Source organism: Notolepis coatsorum (genome assembly GCF_963971535.1).
Source record: "Notolepis coatsorum genome assembly, chromosome: 14".
Lineage (NCBI taxonomy): Eukaryota > Metazoa > Chordata > Actinopteri > Aulopiformes > Paralepididae > Notolepis > Notolepis coatsorum.
The window spans coordinates 70,972,937-70,990,967 of record NC_140178.1 but is presented as its reverse complement, the minus strand read 5'-3'; the positions used below and the strand labels follow the sequence as shown (position 1 = coordinate 70,990,967).

At 41.9% G+C, this 18,031-nt stretch overlaps 1 protein-coding gene across 1 annotated transcript in view; it reads right to left on the bottom strand.

Moving 5' to 3' along the window:
* tbc1d16 (TBC1 domain family, member 16) overlaps positions 1-18,031 on the bottom strand; it is an 81,328-nt gene that overhangs the window by 42,461 nt on the left and 20,836 nt on the right. Inside the window, exons 3-4 of the mRNA XM_084328962.1 lie at positions 13,275-13,437; positions 10,368-10,688 (exon numbers count right to left, since the gene is read on the bottom strand). Of these exons, the coding sequence (XP_084185088.1) occupies positions 10,368-10,688; positions 13,275-13,437 (484 nt within the window). The remainder of the gene's footprint in view (positions 1-10,367; positions 10,689-13,274; positions 13,438-18,031) is intronic.

Here is an 18,031-nt window from a genome sequence, read left to right as displayed (position 1 = left end):
CCATTACCTGCTGTGCTGTAGGAAGCAGAGGTACAGTAAGTTATAGTAGGTGTAGGTTACATGTTTAATCAAAGCCCATACAATTTTTTAGATGAATGATTGTGCATATAATATAGAAAACACATCATTATGATATTGTCAGAGGGAGAGGCATGACTTCGCGACAGCCATATTAGACACTCACTGTACATCAGTGTGGAACTGTAACGTTATATGTTATTTCGCCCGTGGAGGCTGCTGAGCCTGAAGCGCCAGCGGGGCGACGCGGTGGTTTATCCCCGGCTTCCGTGCGCCGCCGCCGGCTTGATACAGCTTCAGCAGCAGCAGCGGCGGTGCTCTGTTGTAGGAAGTCCTTCAATGACAGCGGCACGCTCTCATATTTTGCGAATGCATAAACTATATCTTAAATTATGTCTATGTGTCTAATATGGCTGTCGCTTATCAATGACTTCGCGACAGCCATATTAGACACATCGCCATAATTTAAGATATCGTTTATGCATTCGCAAATATGAGAGCTCTGTCATTGAAGTGGGTGGTGGCAGCATTACTAACAGTAGCGATTTTTATTGTTTTGTCATGACCAAACATAATCCCAACATAGATAGGAGGTGTACTGTATGTCAAATGTCGGTCATGTGGTGGAAGAGTTTAGTACAGTCACACAACAGAACACCGCTGTAGTACAGTTCGACCAGCGCTCCTGCCGCGTCTCTCTTGCCGCAAGGGCGTGTGCTAGTGGATTGATTGATTGGCCGTGTGGCCAATCAGAGAAACGCTGAACGAAAAGCTGAACACAAGTTGGTTGCCTTTAATATTCACGCATTCGGTACAGCCCTAGCATGTTTTGATATTGTCAATTATCTCACTTTTACTAGGTGACTTTTACTATAGGTGACTAACTCAAATATGCCACAAAGAAATTGGAAAATGGACATAGACGTTTTTTAATCAAAGGACAGCAGAGACAAGTGATACAGGGACAGCCAGGTACGGTCTTACAATGGCTTAGTGATTATAACAGTGCAGTTCAGCATTCAGTAACCCATACTTTTTGTGAACGTGTTTTTGATACTACATTCTGTTGAACACGCACCTCAAAACCGTACCTAAGGAAAATTGGCTCAATTGCAAGAAAAATAATAGACAGTTATGATATTACATTCTGCATAATTTGTATGCAAAATATTGTGGTTCCCTGCTTTAGTCTGTTGACACATTTCTATACTAAAAATGCTTGTGTAGTCCTGTGTCATACCTAAATGTCATATAAGTGAATTGTATAGAAACAACTCACCAAAAGTGACTATTGCGCAACTGATTTGACAAAAAAAATCCAACAAAGGGGGGAACCCCCCCTTCACCCCCCGACCCTCCCTAATTGCCATACCTTGGCTTTTACTGAAACGACGCCACTGTAGCAGCAGTGTAGACTGTTTATATAGAATAGCAGCAGTGTAGACTGTTTATAGAGAGTAGCAGCAGTGTAGACTGTTTATAGAGGGTAGCAGCAGTGTAGACTGTTTATATAGAGTAGCAGCACTGTAGACTGTTTATAGAGAGTAGCAGCAGTGTAGACTGTTTATATAGAGTAGCAGCACTGTAGACTGTTTATAGAGAGTAGCAGCACTGTAGACTGTTTATATAGAGTAGCAGCACTGTAGACTGTTTATAGAGAATAGCAGCAGTGTAGACTGTTTATAGAGAGTAGCAGCAGTGTAGACTGTTTATATAGAGTAGCAGCAGTGTAGACTGTTTAGCAGCAGTGTAGACTGTTTATATAGAGTAGCAGCACTGTAGACTGTTTATATAGAGTAGCAGCACTGTAGACTGTTTATATAGAGTAGCAGCACTGGAGACTGTTTATATAGAGTAGCAGCACTGTAGACTGTTTAGCAGCAGTGTAGACTGTTTATAAAGAGTAGCAGCAGTGTAGACTGTTTATAGAGAGTAGCAGCACTGTAGACTGTTTATATAGAGTAGCAGCACTGTAGACTGTTTATATAGAGTAGCAGCACTGTAGACTGTTTATAGAGAGTAGCAGCACTGTAGACTGTTTATATAGAGTAGCAGCACTGTAGACTGTTTATATAGAGTAGCAGCACTGTAGACTGTTTATATAGAGTAGCAGCACTGTAGACTGTTTATAGAGAGTAGCAGCACTGTAGACTGTTTATATAGAGTAGCAGCAGTATAGACTGTTTATAAAGAGTAGCAGCAGTGTAGACTGTTTATAGAGAGTAGCAGCACTGTAGACTGTTTATATAGAGTAGCAGCACTGTAGACTGTTTATAATGAGTAGCAGCACTGTAGACTGTTTATAATGAGTAGCAGCAGTGTAGACTGTTTATATAGAGTAGCAGCACTGTAGACTGTTTATATAGAGTAGCAGCACTGTAGACTGTTTATATAGAGTAGCAGCAGTGTAGACTGTTTATATAGAGTAGCAGCACTGTAGACTGTTTATATAGAGTAGCAGCAGTGTAGACTGTTTATATAGAGTAGCAGCACTGTAGACTGTTTATAAAGAGTAGCAGCACTGTAGACTGTTTATATAGAGTAGCAGCAGTGTAGACTGTTTATAAAGAGTAGCAGCACTGTAGACTGTTTATATAGAGTAGCAGCAGTGTAGACTGTTTATATAGAGTAGCAGCACTGTAGACTGTTTATATAGAGTAGCAGCAGTGTAGACTGTTTATATAGAGTAGCAGCACTGTAGACTGTTTATATAGAGTAGCAGCAGTGTAGACTGTTTATAAAGAGTAGCAGCACTGTAGACTGTTTATATAGAGTAGCAGCACTGTAGACTGTTTATATAGAGTAGCAGCAGTGTAGACTGTTTATATAGAGTAGCAGCAGTGTAGACTGTTTATATAGAGTAGCAGCAGTGTAGACTGTTTATAGAGAGTAGCAGCACTGTAGACTGTTTATATAGAGTAGCAGCACTGTAGACTGTTTATAAAGAGTAGCAGCACTGTAGACTGTTTATATAGAGTAGCAGCAGTGTAGACTGTTTATATAGAGTAGCAGCACTGTAGACTGTTTATATAGAGTAGCAGCAGTGTAGACTGTTTATATAGAGTAGCAGCACTGTAGACTGTTTATATAGAGTAGCAGCAGTGTAGACTGTTTATATAGAGTAGCAGCACTGTAGACTGTTTATATAGAGTAGCAGCAGTGTAGACTGTTTATAAAGAGTAGCAGCACTGTAGACTGTTTATATAGAGTAGCAGCAGTGTAGACTGTTTATATAGAGTAGCAGCACTGTAGACTGTTTATAAAGAGTAGCAGCAGTGTAGACTGTTTAGCAGCAGTGTAGACTGTTTATATAGAGTAGCAGCAGTGTAGACTGTTTAGCAGCAGTGTAGACTGTTTATATAGAGTAGCAGCACTGTAGACTGTTTATATAGAGTAGCAGCACTGTAGACTGTTTATATAGAGTAGCAGCAGTGTAGACTGTTTATATAGAGTAGCAGCACTGTAGACTGTTTATAAAGAGTAGCAGCACTGTAGACTGTTTATATAGAGTAGCAGCAGTGTAGACTGTTTATAAAGAGTAGCAGCACTGTAGACTGTTTATATAGAGTAGCAGCAGTGTAGACTGTTTATATAGAGTAGCAGCACTGTAGACTGTTTATAAAGAGTAGCAGCACTGTAGACTGTTTATATAGAGTAGCAGCAGTGTAGACTGTTTATATAGAGTAGCAGCACTGTAGACTGTTTATATAGAGTAGCAGCACTGTAGACTGTTTATAAAGAGTAGCAGCACTGTAGACTGTTTATAGAGAGTAGCAGCACTGTAGACTGTTTATAAAGAGTAGCAGCACTGTAGACTGTTTATATAGAGTAGCAGCACTGTAGACTGTTTATATAGAGTAGCAGCAGTGTAGACTGTTTATATAGAGTAGCAGCAGTGTAGACTGTTTATATAGAGTAGCAGCAGTGTAGACTGTTTATAGAGAGTAGCAGCAGTGTAGACTGTTTATAAAGAGTAGCAGCACTGTAGACTGTTTATATAGAGTAGCAGCAGTGTAGACTGTTTATATAGAGTAGCAGCACTGTAGACTGTTTATATAGAGTAGCAGCAGTGTAGACTGTTTATATAGAGTAGCAGCACTGTAGACTGTTTATATAGAGTAGCAGCAGTGTAGACTGTTTATATAGAGTAGCAGCAGTGTAGACTGTTTATATAGAGTAGCAGCACTGTAGACTGTTTATATAGAGTAGCAGCAGTGTAGACTGTTTATAAAGAGTAGCAGCACTGTAGACTGTTTATATAGAGTAGCAGCAGTGTAGACTGTTTATATAGAGTAGCAGCACTGTAGACTGTTTATAAAGAGTAGCAGCAGTGTAGACTGTTTAGCAGCAGTGTAGACTGTTTATATAGAGTAGCAGCAGTGTAGACTGTTTAGCAGCAGTGTAGACTGTTTATATAGAGTAGCAGCAGTGTAGACTGTTTATATAGAGTAGCAGCACTGTAGACTGTTTATATAGAGTAGCAGCACTGTAGACTGTTTAGCAGCAGTGTAGACTGTTTAGCAGCAGTGTAGACTGTTTATATAGAGTAGCAGCACTGTAGACTGTTTATATAGAGTAGCAGCACTGTAGACTGTTTAGCAGCAGTGTAGACTGTTTAGCAGCAGTGTAGACTGTTTATATAGAGTAGCAGCACTGTAGACTGTTTATATAGAGTAGCAGCACTGTAGACTGTTTAGCAGCAGTGTAGACTGTTTAGCAGCAGTGTAGACTGTTTATATAGAGTAGCAGCACTGTAGACTGTTTATATAGAGTAGCAGCACTGTAGACTGTTTATATAGAGTAGCAGCACTGTAGACTGTTTAGCAGCAGTGTAGACTGTTTATAAAGAGTAGCAGCAGTGTAGACTGTTTATAGAGAGTAGCAGCACTGTAGACTGTTTATATAGAGTAGCAGCAGTGTAGACTGTTTATATAGAGTAGCAGCACTGTAGACTGTTTATATAGAGTAGCAGCACTGTAGACTGTTTATAGAGAGTAGCAGCACTGTAGACTGTTTATATAGAGTAGCAGCACTGTAGACTGTTTATATAGAGTAGCAGCAGTGTAGACTGTTTATAATGAGTAGCAGCACTGTAGACTGTTTATATAGAGTAGCAGCACTGTAGACTGTTTATATAGAGTAGCAGCAGTGTAGACTGTTTATATAGAGTAGCAGCACTGTAGACTGTTTATAGAGAGTAGCAGCAGTGTAGACTGTTTATAGAGAGTAGCAGCAGTATAGACTGTTTATAGAGAGTAGCAGCAGTGTAGACTGTTTATAGAGAGTAGCAGCACTGTAGACTGTTTATATAGAGTAGCAGCAGTGTAGACTGTTTATATAGAGTAGCAGCACTGTAGACTGTTTATATAGAGTAGCAGCAGTGTAGACTGTTTATAAAGAGTAGCAGCACTGTAGACTGTTTATATAGAGTAGCAGCAGTGTAGACTGTTTATATAGAGTAGCAGCAGTGTAGACTGTTTAGCAGCAGTGTAGACTGTTTATATAGAGTAGCAGCACTGTAGACTGTTTATATAGAGTAGCAGCACTGTAGACTGTTTATATAGAGTAGCAGCACTGTAGACTGTTTATATAGAGTAGCAGCACTGTAGACTGTTTAGCAGCAGTGTAGACTGTTTATAAAGAGTAGCAGCAGTGTAGACTGTTTATAGAGAGTAGCAGCACTGTAGACTGTTTATATAGAGTAGCAGCACTGTAGACTGTTTATAGAGAGTAGCAGCACTGTAGACTGTTTATATAGAGTAGCAGCACTGTAGACTGTTTATATAGAGTAGCAGCACTGTAGACTGTTTATAGAGAGTAGCAGCAGTGTAGACTGTTTATAGAGAGTAGCAGCAGTGTAGACTGTTTATATAGAGTAGCAGCAGTATAGACTGTTTATAGAGAGTAGCAGCAGTGTAGACTGTTTATAGAGAGTAGCAGCACTGTAGACTGTTTATAGAGAGTAGCAGCAGTGTAGACTGTTTATAGAGAGTAGCAGCAGTGTAGACTGTTTATAGAGAGTAGCAGCAGTGTAGACTGTTTATATAGAGTAGCAGCACTGTAGACTGTTTATATAGAGTAGCAGCACTGTAGACTGTTTATATAGAGTAGCAGCACTGTAGACTGTTTATATAGAGTAGCAGCACTGTAGACTGTTTAGCAGCAGTGTAGACTGTTTATAGAGAGTAGCAGCAGTGTAGACTGTTTATAGAGAGTAGCAGCACTGTAGACTGTTTATAGAGAGTAGCAGCAGTGTAGACTGTTTATAGAGAGTAGCAGCAGTGTAGACTGTTTATAAAGAGTAGCAGCAGTGTAGACTGTTTATAGAGAGTAGCAGCACTGTAGACTGTTTATATAGAGTAGCAGCACTGTAGACTGTTTATAATGAGTAGCAGCACTGTAGACTGTTTATATAGAGTAGCAGCAGTGTAGACTGTTTATATAGAGTAGCAGCAGTGTAGACTGTTTATAAAGAGTAGCAGCACTGTAGACTGTTTATATAGAGTAGCAGCAGTGTAGACTGTTTATATAGAGTAGCAGCACTGTAGACTGTTTATATAGAGTAGCAGCAGTGTAGACTGTTTATATAGAGTAGCAGCACTGTAGACTGTTTATATAGAGTAGCAGCAGTGTAGACTGTTTATATAGAGTAGCAGCACTGTAGACTGTTTATATAGAGTAGCAGCAGTGTAGACTGTTTATAGAGAGTAGCAGCAGTGTAGACTGTTTATAGAGAGTAGCAGCAGTGTAGACTGTTTATAAAGAGTAGCAGCACTGTAGACTGTTTATATAGAGTAGCAGCAGTGTAGACTGTTTATATAGAGTAGCAGCACTGTAGACTGTTTATAGAGAGTAGCAGCACTGTAGACTGTTTATATAGAGTAGCAGCAGTGTAGACTGTTTATATAGAATAGCAGCAGTGTAGACTGTTTATATAGAGTAGCAGCAGTGTAGACTGTTTATAGAGAGTAGCAGCAGTGTAGACTGTTTATAAAGAGTAGCAGCACTGTAGACTGTTTATATAGAGTAGCAGCACTGTAGACTGTTTATATAGAGTAGCAGCAGTGTAGACTGTTTATATAGAGTAGCAGCACTGTAGACTGTTTATATAGAGTAGCAGCAGTGTAGACTGTTTATAAAGAGTAGCAGCACTGTAGACTGTTTATATAGAGTAGCAGCAGTGTAGACTGTTTATATAGAGTAGCAGCACTGTAGACTGTTTATAAAGAGTAGCAGCAGTGTAGACTGTTTATATAGAGTAGCAGCAGTGTAGACTGTTTATATAGAGTAGCAGCACTGTAGACTGTTTATAGAGAGTAGCAGCACTGTAGACTGTTTATAGAGAGTAGCAGCACTGTAGACTGTTTATAATGAGTAGCAGCACTGTAGACTGTTTATAATGAGTAGCAGCAGTGTAGACTGTTTATATAGAGTAGCAGCACTGTAGACTGTTTATATAGAGTAGCAGCACTGTAGACTGTTTATATAGAGTAGCAGCAGTGTAGACTGTTTATATAGAGTAGCAGCACTGTAGACTGTTTATATAGAGTAGCAGCAGTGTAGACTGTTTATATAGAGTAGCAGCACTGTAGACTGTTTATATAGAGTAGCAGCACTGTAGACTGTTTATATAGAGTAGCAGCAGTGTAGACTGTTTATATAGAGTAGCAGCACTGTAGACTGTTTATAGAGAGTAGCAGCACTGTAGACTGTTTATATAGAGTAGCAGCACTGTAGACTGTTTATAGAGAGTAGCAGCACTGTAGACCGTTTATATAGAGTAGCAGCAGTGTAGACTGTTTATATAGAGTAGCAGCACTGTAGACTGTTTATATAGAGTAGCAGCACTGTAGACTGTTTATAAAGAGTAGCAGCAGTGTAGACTGTTTATATAGAGTAGCAGCACTGTAGACTGTTTATAGAGAGTAGCAGCACTGTAGACTGTTTATAAGGGGTAGCAGCACTGTAGACTGTTTATAAAGAGTAGCAGCAGTGTAGACTGTTTATATAGAGTAGCAGCACTGTAGACTGTTTATAGAGAGTAGCAGCAGTGTAGACTGTTTATATAGAGTAGCAGCACTGTAGACTGTTTATAGAGCGTAGCAGCAGTGTAGACTGTTTATAAAGAGTAGCAGCAGTGTAGACTGTTTATATAGAGTAGCAGCAGTGTAGACTGTTTATAGAGAGTAGCAGCACTGTAGACTGTTTATATAGAGTAGCAGCAGTGTAGACTGTTTATAGAGAGTAGCAGCACTGTAGACTGTTTATATAGAGTAGCAGCAGTGTAGACTGTTTATAAAGAGTAGCAGCAGTGTAGACTGTTTATAGAGAGTAGCAGCACTGTAGACTGTTTATATAGAGTAGCAGCAGTGTAGACTGTTTATATAGAGTAGCAGCACTGTAGACCGTTTATATAGAGTAGCAGCAGTGTAGACTGTTTATATAGAGTAGCAGCAGTGTAGACTGTTTATATAGAGTAGCAGCACTGTAGACTGTTTATATAGAGTAGCAGCAGTGTAGACTGTTTATATAGAGTAGCAGCACTGTAGACTGTTTATAAAGAGTAGCAGCAGTGTAGACTGTTTATATAGAGTAGCAGCACTGTAGACTGTTTATAGAGAGTAGCAGCACTGTAGACTGTTTATAAGGGGTAGCAGCACTGTAGACTGTTTATAAAGAGTAGCAGCAGTGTAGACTGTTTATATAGAGTAGCAGCAGTGTATACTGTTTATAGAGAGTAGCAGCAGTGTAGACTGTTTATAGAGAGTAGCAGCAGTGTAGACTGTTTATAAAGAGTAGCAGCAGTGTAGACTGTTTATATAGAGTAGCAGCAGTGTATACTGTTTATAGAGAGTAGCAGCAGTGTAGACTGTTTATAAAGAGTAGCAGCAGTGTAGACTGTTTATATAGAGTAGCAGCAGTGTATACTGTTTATAAAGAGTAGCAGCAGTGTAGACTGTTTATAGAGAGTAGCAGCACTGTAGACTGTTTATATAGAGTAGCAGCACTGTAGACTGTTTATAAAGAGTAGCAGCACTGTAGACTGTTTATATAGAGTAGCAGCACTGTAGACTGTTTATATAGAGTAGCAGCACTGTAGACTGTTTATAAAGAGTAGCAGCAGTGTAGACTGTTTATAACGAGTAGCAGCACTGTAGACTGTTTATATAGAGTAGCAGCAGTGTAGACTGTTTATAAAGAGTAGCAGCAGTGTAGACTGTTTATATAGAGTAGCAGCACTGTAGACTGTTTATAAAGAGTAGCAGCACTGTAGACTGTTTATAACGAGTAGCAGCAGTGTAGACTGTTTATATAGAGTAGCAGCAGTGTAGACTGTTTATATAGAGTAGCAGCAGTGTAGACTGTTTATATAGAGTAGCAGCAGTGTAGACTGTTTATATAGAGTAGCAGCAGTGTAGACTGTTTATAAAGAGTAGCAGCACTGTAGACTGTTTATAACGAGTAGCAGCAGTGTAGACTGTTTATAGAGAGTAGCAGCACTGTAGACTCTTTTCACAAACGCATAATAAACATACCTATACATATTATGCATGCACGTGCAGGCACACAAATACACGTCTTTGCATTGTACTTGTGAGGACACTTTTTACTTGCATTCATTCCCTAACCCTCACAACATGAACATGACCCACCTCAACTCAAACACTAGAAAAGAAAAGAAAAACTACTTTTTGCAATGAAGTACAGAAAACTCCCAAGTGAACACTCTTTTGGGAACTCCCTGCATGTTTTAGGCCACAACCACACGTACGGATATTTCAAAAAATGCATTTCCCCCCCTCAGTTTTCAAGAACAACTTCTCAAACAGTGTTTTGAAAAATCTCTCCGTCCACGTGACAACACAAAAACAGTCACATGACCTGATGGCGGGACATAAAACTCGAAAACAAGTTTTGCGTTGTTTTCGTGTGTGGATAAGAGGCCAATCACAAAGCTTGCCCAGTTTTTGAGTGAATATTCAGCAGAACGTTCCTCGTCGACTTAATAATAATAATAATAATAGATTAAATTTATAGAGAGAAGCGCCTTTCTCAGACTCAAGGACAAGAGAGAGAAGCTATATAAAAGGGGGGGTAAAATATGAATATATATATATATAAAAAGAAATATAGGAAAAGATGAATAATAATAATAATAATAAGGAGGCAAGGTGCTGTCCAATTGGACGAAACAGTAAAAAAAATAAAACGTACTCGCACAACAAGTTCAAAATGTTCTCTCAACCCAAAAGTGGGTGAATAGAAGTCTTCACAAGTTATGTACAAGCCAGAGTACATCTATACATGCATTGCACTCACAGACACACAGACCAACACTCCTCACTGACCTGCTCTCGTTGTCCAGGAAGACAGAGCCGCTGCTCTCGCAGAGGGCCTCGCTGACGGGCGACAGGCAGAATGGGGAGGAGAAGGTGTCGGAGTCGGAGCCCATGGTGCTGTCCCGGCTCACCTCGTCAGACAGCTCGCAGGAGCCCTCGTCACCCTCCTCCCCCGCCGGGCAGAGTGGCTGCTGGGGCAGAGAGGGCTCCACACCGGACTCTAGTCCCACCAGGCTCTGGCTCTCACTGGTGGCTGTAGCCGTGATGTTCCTCTCCTCATCCTCCTCCTCCTCCTCCTCCTCCTGGGCCGGTGGGGGGCGGGAGTGGGGTCTGGAGGGGGTAGGGTTGGTTGATATTTTATATTATTCATAAATTATTATTCGTATTACTTTTACATTTCACTTGGACTTGACTTATTTTTTTATATATAGTTATTTACGTTAACCTTCTACAGTCTTGGAAATCCACTTCCTCACAGTTAGTTTAGGCAGTTTTAGAGACTTGTTGGTGGTTATCATTATGATAATATGCCCAAACACATTCTTCTTGATCTGGGCGATGTTTTGGTTTAGATTTTTTTAATATTTAATTTCAGCCCATGGTGAAGCAAAGTTGAGCAAATGCTATGAGGTTTTGAGGGTCAAAACTATAGGCAGAATACACTATGAATAATGATTACCAGATTGTAACATTGTAATATCGATTGTAAGATCGTGTTTTGAAATATATGGAAGGGAATTAATCTGTTCTGTATTTTAATCTGTTCATTAAAATAAAACATCTTCATTCAAATAAAACATCTCCAAGATTATGAGGAGCCTGTCACCACTTTAAATCAAAGAGCCACAGTGCAGATCCATAGGGGTGCTGGTTAGTGGTTATAGCAAGATAAGGTCCAGACAGATGAACAACTGAACCTTCTTCTCCAGATTTCCATCCATAGGAAATAAGTTAACTCCACACTCGTTAAAGAATGTGCACAATGGACTGACTGGCTGAAGCGCTCTTGTGTTGTTCATCTTTTATAATGTATGAACTCTGTAAATAAGCATGGAATAAAGATATACATCACTGGAGTGCGTTTCTGAAGGATGGAAATCCTGAATATGGAATATAAAAAATAAGGAAAGATTGTCAACAAAGACAACCATTCATTAACGGCAAGACTTCCCGCTCGCTCTCTGACCTGGAAACGAGCCGCTCCTGGTCCAGTTGGAAGCAGACTGGGACCAGTGGGACCACCTCATAGGGGGAGCAGACTGGGACCACCTCATAGGGGGAGCAGACTGGGACCACCTCATAGGGGGAGCAGACTGGGACCACCTCATAGAGGTAGTAGACTGGGACCACCTCATAGAGGTAGTAGACTGGGACCACCTCATAGAAGGAGCAGACTGGAACCACCTCATAGGGGTAGTAGACTGGGACCACCTCATAGGGGTAGTAGACTGGGACCACCTCATAGAGGTAATAGACTGGGACCACCTCATAGAGGTTGACCAAGATTGTTTGGTGCAGACCCATGTTTGATGACCATGTGCACACCTCCCCAAACAAAGAGCACCAAGGGGGTAAACGCTCCAGGGTTGGATTCAACCAGACTAAACAAGGCAGGCGTGAACAAGCTCTTAGGTCTTCACCTGTTTGACCCTAGTGCTTTGATTGTGTGCAGTATAATTGTAAGATATTTTCTGGAATATGTGCGATGAAGGACATCATAAGCCTGACATTCCTCTCACTTCCATATTAAAGGGGAACTACACCCGATTTGAGAATTCATACATGTTATTCCTCTGGTCCAAAAACATTAGTGAAAGCAAACAACTCTCTCCCTAATCCAAAAACCAGAGTGCTAAAACTCAAAACTTGTGATGTCATCAAGTATAAAGTCTGGAGCTGCTCCAGAGACAATGAATTGGGAATTATGTTATTGTAATGACCCAGAGCACCCAGGGGAATGTTCTGTGTATAGGGATACAGTTTCTGCTTCAGAACTGAGAACACTACTATAGAATAACGTTCATTTGTGTATAAAAAAAAGAAAACAAACATTCTGTGGGTCCACAAAATCAGTCTCCCATTCATTGTCTATGGAGCAGCTCCCGTTTGTTTCTTACCTCTCTGGTTTCTGGCTTTGTTAGAGAGTAACTCATTAGATTAGATTAAAATCTTTTGTTATTATACGGCAAGTACAGTACAACGAAAAGAAGTTTGGCATCCAACCAGAATGCAAATGTAACAGTAAAGTGCAATAGTACAATGTACAGGTGATTAAAAAAAATAAAATAGTACTACTGGGTGTAGCGCTAATCAGATGTATGTACATAGTTGTGGCTCGGGAGGTAGAGCAGTCGTCTGGTAATCCTGAGGTTCCCGGTTCGATTCCCGCTCCTCCCAGGCAGTGTGTCCAAGTGTCCTTGAGCAAGACACTTAACCCCTAATTTGCTCCTGGTGAGCAGGTTGGCACCTTGCATGGTTGCCTCAGCCGTTGGTGTGTGAATGTGTGAGTTAATGGGTAAAACGTGAGGAACAAATAGTAAAGTGCTTTGGATAAAAGTGCTATATAAATGCACCATTTAATACCAATATGTACAGTGATACAGGTATGGTCGTAGACATACTGGCCAGCAGCGTAACACAAATATTGACCTTTCTGAGGCCATGAAAATAACATATTTGAATTCTTAATGTGGGTGTTGTTCCCTTTTAACCCTTTCACTGCCGCACTACCAAACGGTTAACCCTTTCACAGTGACAATACACAGGTTAACCCTTTCACTGCCACACGACAGAAGGTTAACCCTTTACTATCACACAACCGGTTGTGTGATAGTAAAGGGTTAACCTTCTGTCGTGTGGCAGTGAAAGGGTTAATAAGTTATTATGAAACACCCTTTAGTGAGCCTGCAGGCCTACCTGCGGCCTCTGCGCCGTGCGTTCCTGCGTACGGGGGAGCTCTCGGGCGTGATGTAGCGCAGTGCTTCTTCATCCTGCCTCTGGATGCGAGAGTTGGGCACCCAGGTCAAGACCAACGTGGTGCCCATGCTTTCATCCTTCTCCATGTGTACACACAGATAGCCTACAGGGGGCGACAAAACACCACAAATAACTTCTGACATATACTTTGGAACGTGGTAAGTGAGTGCCAATATGATTGCTTTGACTGTGTACAATGTACAAAACTCAAAATGTAAATATGCAATGCAAAACTTTCAAAATTCATACTCTTAAGATACTAAATGCTATGCTTACATAGAGTGCAAAACTCTGAATGCAAAGTGCTAAACTGACTTGCAGAATTCTTACCTTAAGACATTACATCCTATGCTGAAATTCAAAGTGCAAAACTCAAATCATATGCTCCATTCTCAGAATACTGCCACCTAATATTATGTTATTATTATGTTCAATTGCTTATTACTACAAATGCAGATCACTAAATCAATTCAACAGGTGTTTGTACTAATGTCTCATTACCTTCAACAACCTTGCCCAGGTGAGTAGCATTGCAATACAATTGATCATCTCTTCACCACGACATAAAAGGCTGCTTAGAAACCTGAATGGCAGTTTCTGACAACATGGAGCAAGTCGTGGAGCTGAGGTTGGCAACGAAGGTCGTGGTCGTGGACGGGGTCGTGGTCATGGAGGCAGAAGGTCAGGGTCGTGGTCATGGAGGCAGAAGGTCAGGGTCGTGGAGGCAGAAGGTCAGGGTCGTGGTCGTGGAGGCAGAAGGTCAGGGTCGTGGAGGCAGAAGGTCAGGGTCGTGGAGGCAGAAGGTCAGGGTCGTGGACGGGGTCGTGGAGGCAGAAGGTCAGGGTCGTGGACGTGGAGGCAGAAGGTCAGGGTCGTGGACGGGGTCGTGGAGGCAGAAGGTCAGGGTCGTGGACGGGATCGTGGAGGCAGAAGGTCAGGGTCGTGGACGGGGTCGTGGAGGCAGAAGGTCAGGGTCGTGGAGGCAGAAGGTCAGGGTCGTGGACGGGGTCGTGGAGGCAGAAGGTCAGGGTCGTGGAGGCAGAAGGTCAGGGTCGTGGAGGCAGAAGGTCAGGGTCGTGGAGGCAGAAGGTCAGGGTCGTGGTCACGGAGGCAGAAGGTCAGGGTCGTGGTCATGGAGGCAGAAGGTCAGGGTCGTGGTCACGGAGGCAGAAGGTCAGGGTCGTGGTCACGGAGGCAGAAGGTCAGGGTCGTGGAGGCAGAAGGTCAGGGTCGTGGAGGCAGAAGGTCAGGGTCGTGGTCATGGAGGCAGAAGGTCAGGGTCGTGGTCACGGAGGCAGAACGTCAGGGTCGTGGTCGTGGAGGCAGAAGGTCAGGGTCGTGGTCATGGAGGCAGAAGGTCAGGGTCGTGGTCGTGGAGGCAGAAGGTCAGGGTCGTGGAGGCAGAAGGTCAGGGTCGTGGAGGCAGAAGGTCGTGGTCGTGGAGGCAGAAGGTCAGGGTCGTGGTCAGGGTCGTGGACGAGGTCGTGGTCATGGAGGCAGAAGAACATCTTTTCCACAACATTGTTGACCACCGACCGAGGTCTAACAATGGCTGAAGCTGGCGGCATTCATTATAAGAATGTTATAATCGGTAAGTCAATATATGTAATTTACTGTACAGTAATTGTATATTGAAATTACAGTAATTGTAAAATGTATATTGCCGTCTGTTACAGTATATTTCATGAATACTAAAGTGTGAGTGTGAATTATTTTTGTAATTGTCATCTTTACTGTACTTTAGAACTGAAGGTGTATGATTGCCGTCCAAATGAGCAGGCAACACTCCTCCAGGCCATGGACGAGGCGTGTGAAGACATCACAGCCCAGCAGTGTCAGGGTGGATGAGGCACTCCAAACAAGATTCTTTGGCCAAATGCCACGAAGAGGCAAGATGCATAAAAGCTTTTGTTATTTCGGCGGCTACGTGGCGTAGTGGGCAAGGCGCTCGCCACGAAATGCTGGAGACGCTGGGCTCGTCAGTTCGAGCCCAGCGCTCCACATTTGCTTTCAGTTTAGCTGGTCGTCCGTACTAATACACATTGGCCGTATTAGGGGGTGGGAAACTGATGGGTGGGGATCGGGCGTTGTGGACAGCGACTCCTACAGGTCGGTTGGTGCGCCTGCGCAGTAGACTCAGGAAGTGTCGGGGGCAGTGTGAGCCTCCCACGCGTTACTCCTCGCCACTGAGAGATCGAGCTGCGCAGGTGAAAAGATGCGACTGCTGTTACCTCAAGTTGATTGATTGATTGATTGAAAACTTTATTAACAGATTGCAGAATGGGTACAGTACAGTACAGCTCAATACATACAATTGTTAAGGGGATGCAGACCAGAGAAAGACTTTCGTCTTGTTTACATCAGGGTCCCCCATTTTCAATTCATCGTATGAGTACCGGAGGGGACTTGTGCTATGTATGACTTAGTCCACATTGCAGCCCGCTTGTGGGATGGGAGAAAATATAGAAAATGGGAGAAAAAGTAGATTAAAAAAAAAAAGCTTTTGTTATTTTTACAATAGTTTGTTTACTGTACAATACAGATCATTACTGTATGTGTTTTTCTTTACTGTATTATACAGTTTATAAATAATAAAACATTTCGTTTGTCTTTCATAGAAACACAAGCCCAATACTGCAGTCTATCACAGGGGTGATAAACGTAACCTGGGGACGTAACCTGAGTAGGTAAGACGTCACACACAAAACATAACTTGAGGGGATGTCACAAAATACGAGCTTATGTTAGACAGAGATAGGAAACCAGAGAGGGAGGGGAATGGCATGCAAAGTTGTCCATGTGGCCACGCACACAGAGACAGAGACAGAGAGAGAGACAGAGACAGAGAGAGACAGACAGAGAGACAGACAGACAGAGAGAGAGACAGAGACAGAGAGAGAAACAGAGACAAAGAGACAGAGAGACAGACAGAGAGACAGAGACAGACAGAGAGAGAGACAGAGAGACAGAGACAGACAGAGACACAGAGACAGACAGAGAGAGAGACAGAGACAGACAGAGAGAGAGACAGAGACAGAGAGACAGAGAGAGAGACAGAGAGAATAGAATAGAATAGAAATCCTTTAATAATCCCGAGGGAAATTCGGCACTACAGATCGCACACATTGAACAACAACAAACATTTAGGTAGTCAATAGGACTAAAATAGGAATAAGAATATAATAATATAAAAAAATAAGAATAAAATAAAGAATAAAATACGGTCCGGGATATACATTCTGGTATGTATTCTAAAATCTTAAATATACAACTATCCAGCCAAAAATATACAGAAATATACAGTAAAATGTATGGAGCAAGACAAATGAATGCTAGAGAGAGATTGAGGCTAGATCTGATAAGTGACTCAAGAACAAACACAGTGAAGGAAACGTGAGCAGCAGAGACGGTGGGTTGAATAGGATATGACTGAGTAGACCACAAGTGTATAATAAGATGTTACAACCAATGTACTGTTAATAATTTTGATATTTATCAAGATAACTGAATAACTGATATTTGATCAAGAATACATTTACATTTAGCTGACGCTTTTATCCAAAGCGACTTATAAGTTCTGTACGACAAGTCATCAGGAAGGGCACAAATATATCAGCTGAGTAACAATGTTCATCAAAGTCAAAGAGTTATGAGTGTAAATACTTCTCCTAACAAAATCAACTGTGTGTCAAGTGTTCACTGCAGACATGTGAGGGAAAGCAGAACAAGGCGATGGTGCAAAAACACTAGCTCAAGGGTGATAGAGCCATTGTGTCAGTGTTTTTATGATAGTTTGCTATTTCTGTGTCTGTGGTTGAGCAGCCCGCCTGGTGACTCGTAGTTTGCTTTAAAGGTTAAAGTTTGTGTTTAAAAAAAGGTGAAAACAAGTCCTCAGTATGCACCCAAAATATAGCATGAATCCCTTTTTTTTGTGATCAAATCTTTCTTTCAAACATGAAACAACACAACTCACAACACAATAATATACAAAAATACATAAAAGACATCCAAAAACATAAACTAACACAACAATGATTAGACAATAGATTTGACAGATTATACATTTAACATCCCAAGCCCCCTCCCTCACCAACCATCGCAGCCACGATCCCCAACCCTCGAGAGCCCCGAGTCCGGCACCCCAGCGAGTCTCTTTAAACGACCACATCAAACAAGAGGTAGACGCGGGCAAATACTGCGGCATGGTCATGCTGGACCTACAAAAAGGCCTTCGACACAGTCAATCACACCATTCTGATAGACTTATCAAAACCAATTGCTTTTAGCTTGTCAATCAGTGAGCTGGATGCAATCCTACCTGGAGGGGAGAGAACAGATGGTGGAGGTAAACGGTACCCTACCCCCCCCCCCCTCACAGTGAGCTGTGGTGTTCCACAAGGAAGCATACTAGGACCGCTACTGTTCCTAACTTATGCAAATGACATGTCGTCAGCTTGTGACTGCAACTTGTTCCTGTTTTGCGGACGACTCAGCCCTGCTGGTCTCTGACAAGAACAAGTTACAGGTTGAAAAAACCCTCAGCTCAGAACTAGGCAAAATCTGCATATAACAAACTATCATTACACATGGGCAAAACAGAGTCCATTCTCTTCGGTTCAAATAACAAACTCAGCAAGACCGACGGCTTCTCAGTTACAGTGGGTGACAATATTGTCACAAGGAAAGAAGGAATTACC